At 34.1% G+C, this 13,825-nt stretch overlaps 1 protein-coding gene across 2 annotated transcripts in view; it reads right to left on the bottom strand.

Moving 5' to 3' along the window:
• Nucleotides 1–13,825, bottom strand: part of LOC150081694 (vesicle-associated membrane protein 7-like) — an 81,388-nt gene that overhangs the window by 39,904 nt on the left and 27,659 nt on the right. For both annotated transcript variants that reach the window (XM_090379559.1, XM_090379558.1), the window contains exon 4: nucleotides 650–751. In XM_090379559.1, the coding sequence (XP_090235685.1) occupies nucleotides 650–751 (102 nt within the window). The remainder of the gene's footprint in view (nucleotides 1–649; nucleotides 752–13,825) is intronic.

Genomic DNA, 13,825 nt, shown 5'->3' with positions numbered 1-13,825 from the left:
TAATTATAGGCGGCAACGAATATGTTAATTATTACTGTTCGCTGACATGGGGGAAACCAACAGGTTTTAGAAGTTTCATTCATTTTAATTTGAACACTTTGCTAGTAAGATCAAAAAGGTTTGTCGAAAGAACTTTTTGGGGGGGGGGAAGAATGAATGAGAAAACAGCATATTTTAACAACAGTGGATTTTCTAGAAAGGAGGGTCACTAAAATGTCACTTCAGGAACTATTCCTTCTGTACTTTACTTTTTTCTTTGTTTATGTAATTCAAAAAACTAGGTTTTTATTACAGCTTCTGATGCTTACTAAACCTACATGATTAAGTTCTGTTTTTAATTACCCTTCAGAAGTCATTGAAGAGTATCCAAGAAAATGTAGTGCTTGTGAAAATACTGCTCACTGTACCATTTTTCTTGCGTTCATAACAGTATCAATAAAATTTAAGAAATCAGTAATTGATCAATGGAAGAAAATAAAATTTTTATTAAATTTTTTGAGATGGCACTTCAGTTAAGGAACTACAAAGAGTAATAAAAGAAACAGAAAATAGACAGGATCATGCACAACATACAATGTGTTTCACTGTACATGATACCTTTCACACATACCAATTAAATTACTACTATAATGATGAAAAATAAACTTGCCATTTGTGTCATTAATACATGGGCAAAATCTCTGTCAAATTCATGTTCACCAGCCAATCTAGACCTTGTAAGAAGACTCCCACTTTTGAAGCGAGTTTTGATCTAAGAGGGATAACAAAGGATTTTGTTAATAAAATCAAATTCTAATAAATATTTATGATCACTTTTTACATTAAGGCAGAAATCAAGCATTTAATTATTTCCTGCTGTACAAACCTTTTCCTTCTGTACTTTACTTTTTTCTTTGTTTATGTAATTCAAAAAACTAGTGGAGGTTTTAGAACAGCTTCTGATGCTTAATAAACCTACATGATTAAGTTGTTTTTAATTACTCTTCAGAAGTCATTGCAGAGTATCCAAGAAAATACTGCTCACTATACCGTATTTTTAATAAATAACTGTCTGCCTAAACACACATAGGACTTTTTTCTTCTTTTGAATAAAAATTCAAGATATATATATATATATATATATATATATATATAGCATATATGAAAAGGACAATCTCTTCCAATTATTTAAGACTGCAGCACAGCACAATGATTTGGCCCCCATTACTTCTTTGATCTTTGTTTTATTCTTCTCAAACTACATTATGACTATTTTTCTCCTATATCTATTAATATGCTCATAACATGCAATTTAACTAATAAATCTTTAATGCATTTCAATAAAATAACATGATGGCCAACAGCCAGGGGTTTCAACATCGAGAAAGCTAAATTAAAGTTAGAGGACTTAAAATCCCAAGTCTCTAGGCTTCTGATGTAAATTTGTCAAGTTATTTGTATTTATTCAAATAAAAGAATTCTTGCTCTAAAATGTTTTAATATAATGCTAAGTGAAGATTCTCACAACTATACCACTCAATTCTTATCTCAATAATCAGAAAGACAAACCAGAGTGATCTGAATTGAATATGTTCACAAACTAATATAACTGTCTGCCTAAATCGAGCAACCAATCTGAGGAAAAACCATACAAACAGAATTAAACACCTCTACTTGAGACTAACAAATTCATGGTATCTGGAAGTTCTTGTCTTTTATGGGAATTGAACCAGATCTTTCAAAACATGACAAGCAGTACAGATCCTACAACAGCATGGGGGGGGGGGAATTCACCAAGTCTCTGCATAAAATAATTTTGTTAGAAGACTAAAATACCTCAACATCCATTACACCTGTGAATTCAACAATGTAACAATTTTTACCACTTATCAATGATCTGACTGGCAATAAAAATTTAAAGATACCAAAAGTACTTTTAACATTTAGTCCACAAGTACATAATTTTTTTTTTTTTTTTTACAGCTCTTAAGACAAACTTGACATCATTGCTGAGTAGTAAAAAAGGCCTAGACTCTGGTTTATGTTGGAAATTGAACTGTGGATCTTTTTCTGACAGTGGGAGGGAGGTGTGTATTCCAATGAACACAAGATTCCCATCTTAACCTTCAAATTATTTATACCACATCATTAATAAATAGGCAAACAACTTAAAATTCAGATTGGGTGAAATTTTTCTTTGTGAAAACCAATTCAAAAATTGAAGAATCAAGCACTGTACTCCTCAGTCAAAAAGAGGAAATCTGTTTCTGTAAATTTCAATGAATTCCAACCATATTTGATAAAGTAATTATAATTTAAAATGCAGCTTTTTACTGAAAGTGATTTCCACAGTTACATGAGCATCTATAATAGCAATCAGTTTAAGGCACCTATAATAATGTAATTAAAACATGTAATGGTACATTTATGCAGTCAGTTGTCTGTTTTTTAAATGAAAAATACCCTAGAGTTCAGTGTAGCAGTGAACTACAAATGGACGTACAGCTGGCCCCAGTTATAATGCAGTTCGCTTTACGCTGATTCGCTATAACGCTGTTCTTATATTATAACCCATATCTGACTATAATGCTCTTTTACAGATTGCATTTTTGGCATATTTAACGAAATTGTTTCATTTGATGGAGTCAATAGCTTGAAAATGCTTTTCTAAGCATTTTTTAATGCTTAGAAAATGAATAGCAAAACAGCATTAAAATGTTTCCCATGCTCAGTGAAATTTTCTCGCACGCTAATTTAATTGCAGTACAGTGACTTGTTACTTAGTTCTCAGATCTACATTTTAAAAAATTATAAAATATATTGCTTGTAATATTTGTATTATATGCATTTATCCGAAGTCTAGTCATCACTCAGTACAGTATTAGACATCGTGCGTAACGGACAGTTTACTTGAACATTGTATCGTAATTAATGCAACCCACACAGTTACATTTTCGAAGAGTTAATAATGGCCGATAAGAATGAAAAAGCAACGTCTGGGCAGTGTGAAGACTATAATGTAAGAAAAATACTGAATTTGAAAATTAAGTTAGTCGTTTTGAAGCGAATCAATTCCGGTCAACAACAAGAGGATGTGTGCCATAATTTAAGACTTGCAAGTTTAACTGTAAGAACAATTATAAAAAAATAAATTAATTTTAGCAGCGGGAAATATAGCTGTTTCACTGCAAACAACTAGGGCTAGGCCGACTATTAGGATTGAAATGGAAAGACTAATTTTATTGAAGATAATATCCAATGCAGAATTCAGTTAAGTTAAATATTATTTTAAAAAAGAGAGAGAGAGAGAGAGAGATTAGCCAATATGATGATCTGGAGAAAACTCATCTTTAAAAAAAAAAAAAAAAAAATGTGCAACCATTTAAAACTAGTAAGGGCTGATTGAATAGATTTAAAATCCAGGGAGAAGCTGCAAGTACAGAAGGAGCCGAAACTTTAAAAAAAGAACTTGTTAAAATTATTGAAGCGGGGTATTATGTGTTATACTTCTCAACAAGTTTTTAACATAGATGAAGCAGGACTTTTGTGGAAACAAATGCCTAAAAGAAGTTTCATTTTGAAGAAGAAAAAAAACATGCCAGGTAAAGAAGAAAAAAACATGCCAGGTTTCGAAACTGTGAAGGATCGGCTGACTTTATTGTTGGGTGGTAATGCTGCGGGGGATTTAAAATTAATACCCCTTTTAGTTTATTTGGAAGAGGGCCAAAGTTCAACCCAAAATCGACACATTTTTCATGATTAAATTCATGATTTTAATTGGAATTTTAAATTTAATTTTGATATATAAGTAGTTGCCACATAATTATATACGTATGTAATGCAGAATATTTTATATGTACAAATATTTGAATATTAAATATTTTGACCAACATTTGTACATCTTTTCACTACCGTTTATTATTGATTAGGAAATATCCTATGGCAACGACCGAAACTCACAAATACATATGTTACCTTATGGGACTGCAGCGCTCGCGTAGTGCAGATTCACTTAGCGCTCTGTTTTTCCAGAAAGAATTATCAGCATTAAGCGGGGGTCACCTGTAATTGGAAAGTTGCAAATCTTACATACTGAAATGGCACAGAATAGACTGTAAAATTTACAGTTTACCTATGTATCATATATTTGTATCTTACTGATAAATCACACTTTTGTAATTTATCAGTAAAATACAAATAAATCAAGTGAGTTAGGCTAAATTAGTACTAAGGATTATTGGAAGTCACTGGTTATCAGATCAGTACACAAAATAACCTGATATTTCTAACACTGATAACATGCTATTACTGACAGGGAACATGTTTCGTCATTTTAAGGAAACCTAAAAAGGTACTATGAGCTCCAGCCAAGTAAAAGAAATTCATGACATATGAAAGGGTTCTATAGGGACACATCTTTTAAGTAGTCAACATCAACTTTCAATTATTAATTAATTGTTTCTTTCTCCCAGTCTCACAAATAATAAAAATGAATGGAATAGTTTCACTATTGTGTGTGTGTGTGTGTGTTGAACTTTAAATTGTTGCATAAAAAAAAAAAAGGCAAAGCATTCCTTGTGGTATAATTTCTATAATGAAATGATTCATAGCAAAGTATACTAAACTTGGGTTTTATTACCCTCTTTTCCATTAAACTAATTATACAAGGGAACTGGTTTTTTTTTTTTGTCTACCAAAAAAAAAAAAAAAAAAACACACCAATTGCTCATACTTTTTCCCCATCATCAAAAAAGAATCATTAAATTCTGTTTTAAGACACTAGATTCTCGTTTCAGAACATAATTTATTCCAATGATCTACAACATACTGCATGAATGAGGGTAAATTTCACGAAATCCAGCTCTGTTACTCATTAGATTTTAAAATTGTGTCCTCCCCAGGGCCTTGTCTCTTCTACCACAATAACATACCTCTAACATTCATTTTAGTGATCCCCTGCAGGACCCCATGCATCATCCCCCACCCCACAAGAAATCTAGATGCCATCCTTTACAGCCAGAACCTTTAAGCTGTTCCTTGTAAACACAATACTCCTCACTAATTTGAATAACTTCTCTAGAAGTTATTTTTGTAGGCATGGCACCCAGACATGGATAAAACATGCCAAGTGCAACAACACCATTTCATGCAGAGCAATAATGATATCCTTTCCATCTATGCAAAGACCTGAAAAATCACTGATACAACACTGATACAGTACCTTCTCACTGTCCATTTATGGCAGAGGTTCCCAAACTTTCTCGGTTCACGGCACCCTTAGTGTCCCAGTAATTTTTTCATGGTACCCCTAGGCCCAAAGAAATACCTAACACAGTGGTTTTCAACCTTTCAATATATACAGTGGATTTCGGTTATTTGGGCCACTGGCTAATCGGGGCAGATCTTAAAAACCAGAACCCAATCGAGAAATAGCCAGGGTTTACTTCGCTTAATCAGGACAACATGCTGTTTAATCGGGGCAGGAGACTGCAACACTGGAGATTACCCTACGATTGTCTCCAACTGTACCACATGGTTCGGTTGGATTTCTGGAGGTCACAACCATAAAACAACAAAAACAAGTAGCAGTCACCTGTTTATTGGGCTTTTTTGTTAGTGCAATATATCAAACAGATAGTAAACTCGATCATATTGAATTTGCACTAATACCAAAAGCTGGAATTCTGTGGGTTATTATGGTGAAATGTGTTTATACTTCTACTCCGTTCTCAATTGCATGTATCATGTTACTTGAAATCTGTGTGTGCTGTGTTCTTTGTTATTGATTGCTTATCTTTTTACTGTTTTAAATTTTAACCCTCACCCACAAATGTCAGTGAACAGAAATGTCAGCTAGTTGGTATGTACATATTACAGTACTTATTAATTATTCCCCATTATCACATATATTCTTCCGATTTTCACGTATCATTTAATTTTTTAATTGGTAAGGTAAAAGAGTAGATTTGTGCTTAATATTTCTTTACTTTTATAGCCTGTGGATAATATTCCAACTATTTTCACTAATTAGAATCGCTGTTTAAGTAATAGAATTAAAATTCAATTCACAAACGTGATCACAATGACTGGTGCTTACTACACATCGTATAGTGAATGGTACTTGACTATGGTGACTCCATCATAATGCGATTTGATTGTACAGTGAACCAACTGTAAAGCAGGGTACATTGTATTTTTAACTTTTTTACATGAAACTTCGGATAACTGGGGCAGCCACTTAATCGGGCCAAAATGCACTAGTCCCGATGTGTCCCAAATAACCGGAATCAACTGTACCTATATAATTTTATTCTTTATATAGAGGTACTAAATAAAGATCAATTATAGATGACCACAAAATTAAAAAGATATGGTACAATGGATGCCATACACCTTTTTATAATGAAATAAACATTTTAAAAAATAATAAATAATAATAATTTTAAGTAACTTAAACCCAAATTACACAGCACCCTGGTTGAAAACCACTGATTTATGGTATACTTCGTTTGATTGTATCATACCCCAAGTATTTTTTTCCATTCTGAACCTCCCAAGTCTAACTAATCCATGTCAAGAGATGTCAATAGTATTTCAATAGTGTATCAGTTTACCACAAAAATAAACTAATAAAAAAATAGCCAAACACTGTATTACTGACAGGGAACATGTTTCAATCATCTTATTTTCTATTTCAGTATCTGTATGATCCAAATTTCTTCTGATTTCTCAAACCTTTTCCTTCATTTATTTTCTTTATTTCTGGTTTCTGTATCAGATTCCTCAGGCTTCTGAAATGCAAACCATCTATGCTATTAGAAAATAAGTTAACAGTAACTTCTTGATTATTCATTTCTTTTGAGTTGAGCTGATCCTCAACTCATCAATGCTAAACTTATAGTTTCAATAATAATCCATTAAAGATATGATTTACATATCATAAACAGCCAATGGTTCAAATATTTAAACAAAACTCACCTCCAATTGTGCTTGGTTTAATGCATTAAATATGACGAAGTGGGGGGAAAAAACCGAAATACACTACAAACTCATTCCAACTAAAAGTGCACCTCTAGGTGAAGGACTTTTCTTTAGATCCAGCTATGTTACTCAAAGATTTTATATCTTATTTTATCACTTCTCCAGTACAAGAGGATGAACTAGGTATCTAATAATGATCTCACACTACTTGTGGTATAATATACTCAGGTGCTCTCTTTTTAGTATGACTGTACAGAAAGATATTTGCACACTCCTGTCAAAACATTATGACCACTGCCTAATGGTAGGTATCACTAGTAAGGCACTGACTCTATAAGGCCTCTGAACATTGCGGGAGGTATGCTGTGCCATGTTGGCAGGACTGTGTACCATAGATCTATGATAGTCCATGTACCTACAGAGTAGAATGCCCTGATCCCACAGGATCTAGTTATTATTGATAACTATTGTCTGGGAGACAGGAAATATATTGGGCAAAAAGGATAGGTGGAATAGGACCAGGGTATGTCTCACAGGGGCAAAAGTTGATGACGTAGAGCAGATATCTTTTTAACCCGAGCCAGGTCTGCCCTGTTTTAAGCCTAATTTTAACCCCTCACTAAAAAGTTGTCTCCCCTGAAGAAAATAATAATTTCCATAATTTCTACTCAATTTGCAAAATTGAGTAGAAATTATGGAAATTTCTACTCAATTTTGCAAATAGAGCAACATACATAAACAGAAGTATATTCTTTCATTTCCTACCTTTAGCGCTCAGCAAAAACTATTAATTCACTCTAAAACAGCAAAAATGTACGATCACATTTCAATTTATTAAATTTTGATGTCAGCAAAACAAGATCCAAGCTTTGAAAATAAAACGTTTACATCATTAGTTCAAAAATTCATACCTCAGCTCAGCGCCTCTGGCTAAAACGAATCAACACACGTGGAGAGATAATTGACTGGTCAAGCTTACATCATTAGCATTACCAAGGTGATCCAAGGAGAAAATGAAACTGTAAACAACTTTCGTGGAAAACAAACAGTTGAGCATCATTACTTGCAAACACTAATTTGCATGGCTCTCTCACAACAGTTGCTTTACTGCTTTTCGTAATTGTCGTACGAAAGAATTGCAAAGAATTGGTTTTGAAAAACTAAAATATCACATTTCCTTTCTTCAATATGAATTGTATCCAGTAACAAAAAAAAAAAAAAAAAAACAAGGAAATTCACCTATTGGAAGCTGAAATGGAAGGAAAACAAAAGGAAAAAAAAAACTGTTGTAAAACTACAATACGCATTTCATAAATAAAAAAAAAAAGTTCGCTTTATTGTAATTGTTTTTAGAGGCCTAAATCGGAACAGCAGTTTCATGGATGTATATTTGATCTTCTTACGAACTTTCAAGAAAATATTTCTATTCATAGCTGCGTTATAAACTTCAAAAACTGATGTTGAAGGAACTTCACATGCATCTCACCTGGTGTACAAACAGGGAAAAAAAAAAAAATGCGCTGCTAGTAACAGATTGTGAGAACAATCCGTTACTCGTAGTGAGGGATTGGGAAATTATAAGTAATTGTTAGTGAATACTTCAATATTTCCTTGATATGCATTTGATACCATCAAAAAATTTCAAGAAAAAAATTGAATTTTCATTATCATACAATGCCTGAAAAATTCACCATAAAATGTCACGTGTTTCAATGCTTGAATTCCATTCTGAGCTGAAACTGTAATAAAGTCACTTCTCTTGCACTAACAGAGTAGCCATTCACCGAATGAAGAAAAACAGAGTTCATTTTCTTGAAATTTCCAATTTCCTTCTATCACTTGAGGGGGGAAAAAACTCCTTAGGGGAGGGAGTCCACCCTTTCTAGTCCAACCAGAGAGAGAGAGAGAAAAATAAAAAATACCCTTTTGGTGGGGAGAAGGCCAAGAGATTGTCAAAGGTCCAGAGAGCTAACTTTCATTTATTTTATTATTATTGTTTTTTTAAATTTATGATTATTTATTTTATTATTTTTTTTTCTTGTGTTGTTCTAGCAATCCATCCTGGATTGGGGCTTTCCTGGGCCGGAATAGTTCTTCTCCTCTTTTCTTCTTCCCTCTCTTCATCTTATACAAGTTTTTCTTTCCTCCCTGGGAACCTCGTTCCCCAGGGAGAAGGGCGTGCAGATAGTAGGGGAGGCCTTGCCCTCCTGCTAGGGACAAGTACCTGGAGGCAGTCGTCCAGGTGATCACTGCTTCCAGGTAGCCAAAATGCCCAAACACAACATCACAATACAGAACACACACATAAGCTCACAAACAGTTTTTCTTTCCTGTCACTTTCTCCCGTGCAGGATGAAAAATTCCTGTGCGGGACGATTTTTTTTTTTTTTTCCACAACACACTGGCCTCACCTTGACAGTGCGTAAAAACTGAATAGAGCAACAAGGCCAAGATGAACTTTTGTTCTAGGAGCTGCCCATACAAAAACACAAAATAAATAAAGAAAATAAATAATAATAATAAAAAAACAGCATTGCAGCTCTAAGTCAGCTTCATCCTAGGATGCCGAAACTACAATTGTTTTAGAGAACAATATTTCTAACATTATTTTGCATTATAGTTCTGTTACAATATTTTGCTTCATTTCTTTACATTAAAACTGCTGTAGCCAACGATATCGGCATGCACGGCGTTTCAACACAGATGCTGAAGCTCTAATTAGTCAGTTCATCCTAGGATGCAGAAGTACTAATTAGTCAGATTTTGTTCTGGTGCTCATTTCAGAAAAAATTCACAATAATTCCTCTGGAAATATTAGCTAGTGAACTGCATTATAAATTTCAAACACCGCTGTACTGCTTATCCTTGAATGCTTATCCTTTGAGTGACCGCATGTTTCCGCCTTGTACAGATGTTTTATTGTGGACACTTCCTTCCAGTCAGTAAAATCATCAGTGGTCGTCCTTCATTATACCTATAAAGCAATTCACTATGTTCGGGGAAACCGTTCTTGCTCCTAATTGATATTTTATTGTGGACACTTCCCTCCAGTCAGTAAAATCATTAGCAGTCGTCCTTTATTATACCTATAAAGTAATTCACTATGTTGGGGGAAACCGTTTTTGCTCCTAATTGATGTAGCACTTTCAAATTTTGCAAAGTGGATTATTTGAACACAACATACATTAGAAGGTCGGTAAAAGAGGTGATAATTGGTGGGCAGTATTTTGACAAACAAATTTTCTGTTTATATTCCGTGATGACCACACTGTCAGAGATCCCAAAATAGAGAGAATACAAGAAACTGTACCGCATTTAGCAGTCACCAACTCGTCTGCCAAAAACCACAGTAAAACAAGAAAAGTGATGGGGAGTAAATCTACTTTTCAGAGGGGTTTATTGCAGCTCAGGACAGCGGATAGTGAATTTATTCGGCTTCTGAACTAACAGAATTTCTCCCTTTGCAATGACATCAAAGCGTAACAAGCAAATATCTTCTAACGATACTTTTTGAGCAGCCGTTAGTCGTAATCTGTTAGCTTTGTATTGTTCGAAATCTTGCAGTTTTGTGAAGAAGACACATTTCAAGAAACAACCCGTTATTCATAGCGGATGATTTTTTTTCTTCTTTCCTCTGATGCACCAGTTTTCGAAGTTTATAACGCAGCTATAAATAGAAATATTTTCTCGAAATTTCGTTAGAAGAGCAAACCCAGGAAACTGCTGTTCCGATATTGTTTACTGAAAACAATTACAATAAAGCAAACTTTTTTTTATCAAATGCGCATTGCAGTGTTATCAGTTTTACACCAGTTTTTCTCATTTCTAAAAGATGAATTTCCTTGATCTTCTGTTCGTAGGAGCAATACACGTTGAAGAAAGGAAATACGATCTGTTCACCTTTTCATAAACAGTTGTTGCTACTGTATCGTTTTATTGCTTCTTATGTCTAAAACAGTAGCTTGCGGTGATTTCAGAAATTAAGCATGCGGTGTGTCTTTTGTTTATTTACACTTCTTCCTTCCCGTCTCGATGTAGCTGTACGGGAGACGAGGTCACGTGATATTTACTTCCCATGCTTCGTTCATATTCAGGCGGAGTTGTTTATCAGAACTACTACTCTCTGTAAAAAGAAATTCGTGCGCTTTACATCAAGAAACGAATCAAGTGTCGGGTTTCATTAGCTCTAGGCTGGTTACGGCGGGGGTAAAAAAATTAATTGAAAAGGCCTAATTAATTGCATACTTGATGTCACATTCTTGTCATTTGCGTGAAATTCAATAGAAGGTTTTGAAAATTGAAGTGGGAAAATTCAAGAAAACAGTTCTGGCTCCAACTATAGCGAGTTTCAGCTCTGTAATTAGAGTAAAAATTATAGAATTAACTTGCTGAACCCAGTTGGGGCTGGAATGTACCCCAGCAGACGGGAATACGGTACAACAATACACAACATGTACAACAATATCGCAAAGGGTGATATTGTTGTACATGTTGGCTCTAATGACATTAAGAGTAGGAAATCTGCAGATTTACAATGTTGAAAAAAAAAGTTGCAAGTTAGGGTTAAATTTGAAGGTGTTTGCAATTCTGCAAGACATGATAGGAGGGAGTATATGATGAAAGCCTTGTCAATCAATTTGGCTCTGGAGAGATTGTGCAAGGCTCATGGGTTAGAATTTTTCTCAGCGTAGTCCGTGTGCTTGTTAACAGGAGAGTTTCTTTCTACATGGGATACACTTAAATAGAAAGGGTGCAAGAATATTTTCTAATGCTATCGAGGCAGTGTTAGGTGGGTCGGAAAACAGCTAACTTGGGAGGGGATTCATAGTAGCCACAGGCAGCAGTGAAAGTGATTCTTGCACTGCTTTTATTGGAATGAGTAGTAGCCTGGAAAGCAAGGTACTGAGGACTTCACAGACTGCTGGGGGGGGGGGGGTCATCATGGAACAAGTAAATACATGGGTTGTGAAAGGGTAACTAAGAGTAAGAACAGGTGCATGTATACTTGCATGTACACTAATGCTAGGAGTATAGTAAATAAATTTGATGTACTGGTGAAGACATCAAAGGCTGATGTTGTTAGGATATCAGAGACATTGTGTAACACAGATAAGGAATGCAGAGTTGGAATTTGTGGAGTACAAGGTGTACAGGAAGGATAGAAGGGGAGGAGGGGGGGTGATGCTGTTAGTTAAGGAACAAAATCTAAGGAAGTACATCCAGGTGACATAGGTGGACAGTGCAGTGTTGAGTCAGTCGTGTGACATAAGCACTTGGAAAACAAAGTTGAGAGTAGGAGTGTGTTATAGGCTTAATGACTCTGATGAGTACAACAAACAACTATACAGAGAAAAGGCCCAGTAAATCAGATTGTCTTGTAATGGGGGATTTTAACTTTCCAGATATTGGCTGGAACTTGTGGGTTGGTCACTCACACACTAGCAAGACTTTTGTGGATTTATTGCATGATTGTTTTCTACAGAAAAATCACCTGAGAGGATGATTATTACACATGGATGAAAACATTCCATCCATGTGACTAGTGAAGAAGACTAAGGTCTGCTCATTTTACAGCAATGGGTTTATTTCTGTAGAAATTTTCAAACAGAGGGTTAAAAGAGGAATGGGTGCAAAATAGCACCTTTGCATTTTAACTGCAAAGTAACAATGTCATACAAAGAAGTAGTGGGAGAGGCTTGTAAAAGTCAATACAAACTAAATACTAGTGATGTTCTGAAAGCAATCCTTAGGCTGTTGTGTTGGAGCCATCATAGCATATTTTTTCTGGCAGAATAACAGATGGAGAGCACCGTAACGTCGATAAGATCTAATCAGTGCCTAATATATACATGAAAAAAATTTGTAAAATAATAAGAGGAGTTTACCTCAATATAGTACATAGAACACTTCCATATATTATTCTCCAGAAATTAAAACGAAAAACTTACATTAGAGTAACAAATAATTAAAAATCAATTTAACACAATTAAAAATCAATTTAATGCAATTAAAAATAAGAAAATTAAAGGAATTTTAACAAAAAAATTGCAAAACGATTTTTCTTTCCCGAAGCTGACCATGCATTGTCAGCTTTCAGGAAAGAAAAATCATTTTGCAATTGTTTCGTTAAAATTCCTTTAATTTTCTTATTTTTAATTGCATTAAATTGATTTTTAATTGTGTTAAATTGATTTTTAATTATTTTTTAATTATTTGTTACTCTAATGTAACATTATTCAATTTTTTCGTTTTAATTTCTGGAAAGTAATATACGGAAGTGTTCTACATACTATATTGAGGTAAACTCCTCTTTTTATTTTACAAATATTGATATCAACATAGAACATATTGAGCATTACAGCTCTGGTTCATATGATCATACCTGAAAAAAGGAAGTAAAATCTGTTCCACAATTTAGGGCATATAAAATGAAGATGGTAGGTTCAACTTCTTGAAATGGATGATACATTGTGTATTTAATATGATATAAGAAATTTAATTTTATCTCAAGTAATAACATTGGAAAAATGTTGTTATTAGCAATCAAGATGGTAAACGTATAAATTTGAATACAGAATCTGTATGCAGTTGGTTGTTTACCAAGGTGATTTTTGAACAGTCTCTAAATTGTCCCTAAATTTTATGTTATTTAGAGACAATAACCAACTCACCTCTGCCCATTTTTGTATTTTATTCAGGGATAAAGTACAATAAATTTTATTCTGTGGAAATGGCAAGAAACAGCTGTCAACAATGTAATATAAGCCTCGAATGTATGTGGATGTGATAGAATACATTCGGGGGGGGGGGGGGGGAAATAGCATTCAGTAAAGACTGATGTGGTATTCCTCCTCTACTGAGAAAA

Source organism: Mastigoproctus giganteus, chromosome 8, assembly GCF_048544385.1.
Source record: "Mastigoproctus giganteus isolate SK-2022 chromosome 8, ASM4854438v1, whole genome shotgun sequence".
Taxonomy (NCBI): Eukaryota; Metazoa; Arthropoda; class Arachnida; order Uropygi; family Thelyphonidae; genus Mastigoproctus; species Mastigoproctus giganteus.
Note: the sequence above shows the minus strand (reverse complement) of the source record. Positions and strands in the feature narration are given on the sequence as shown.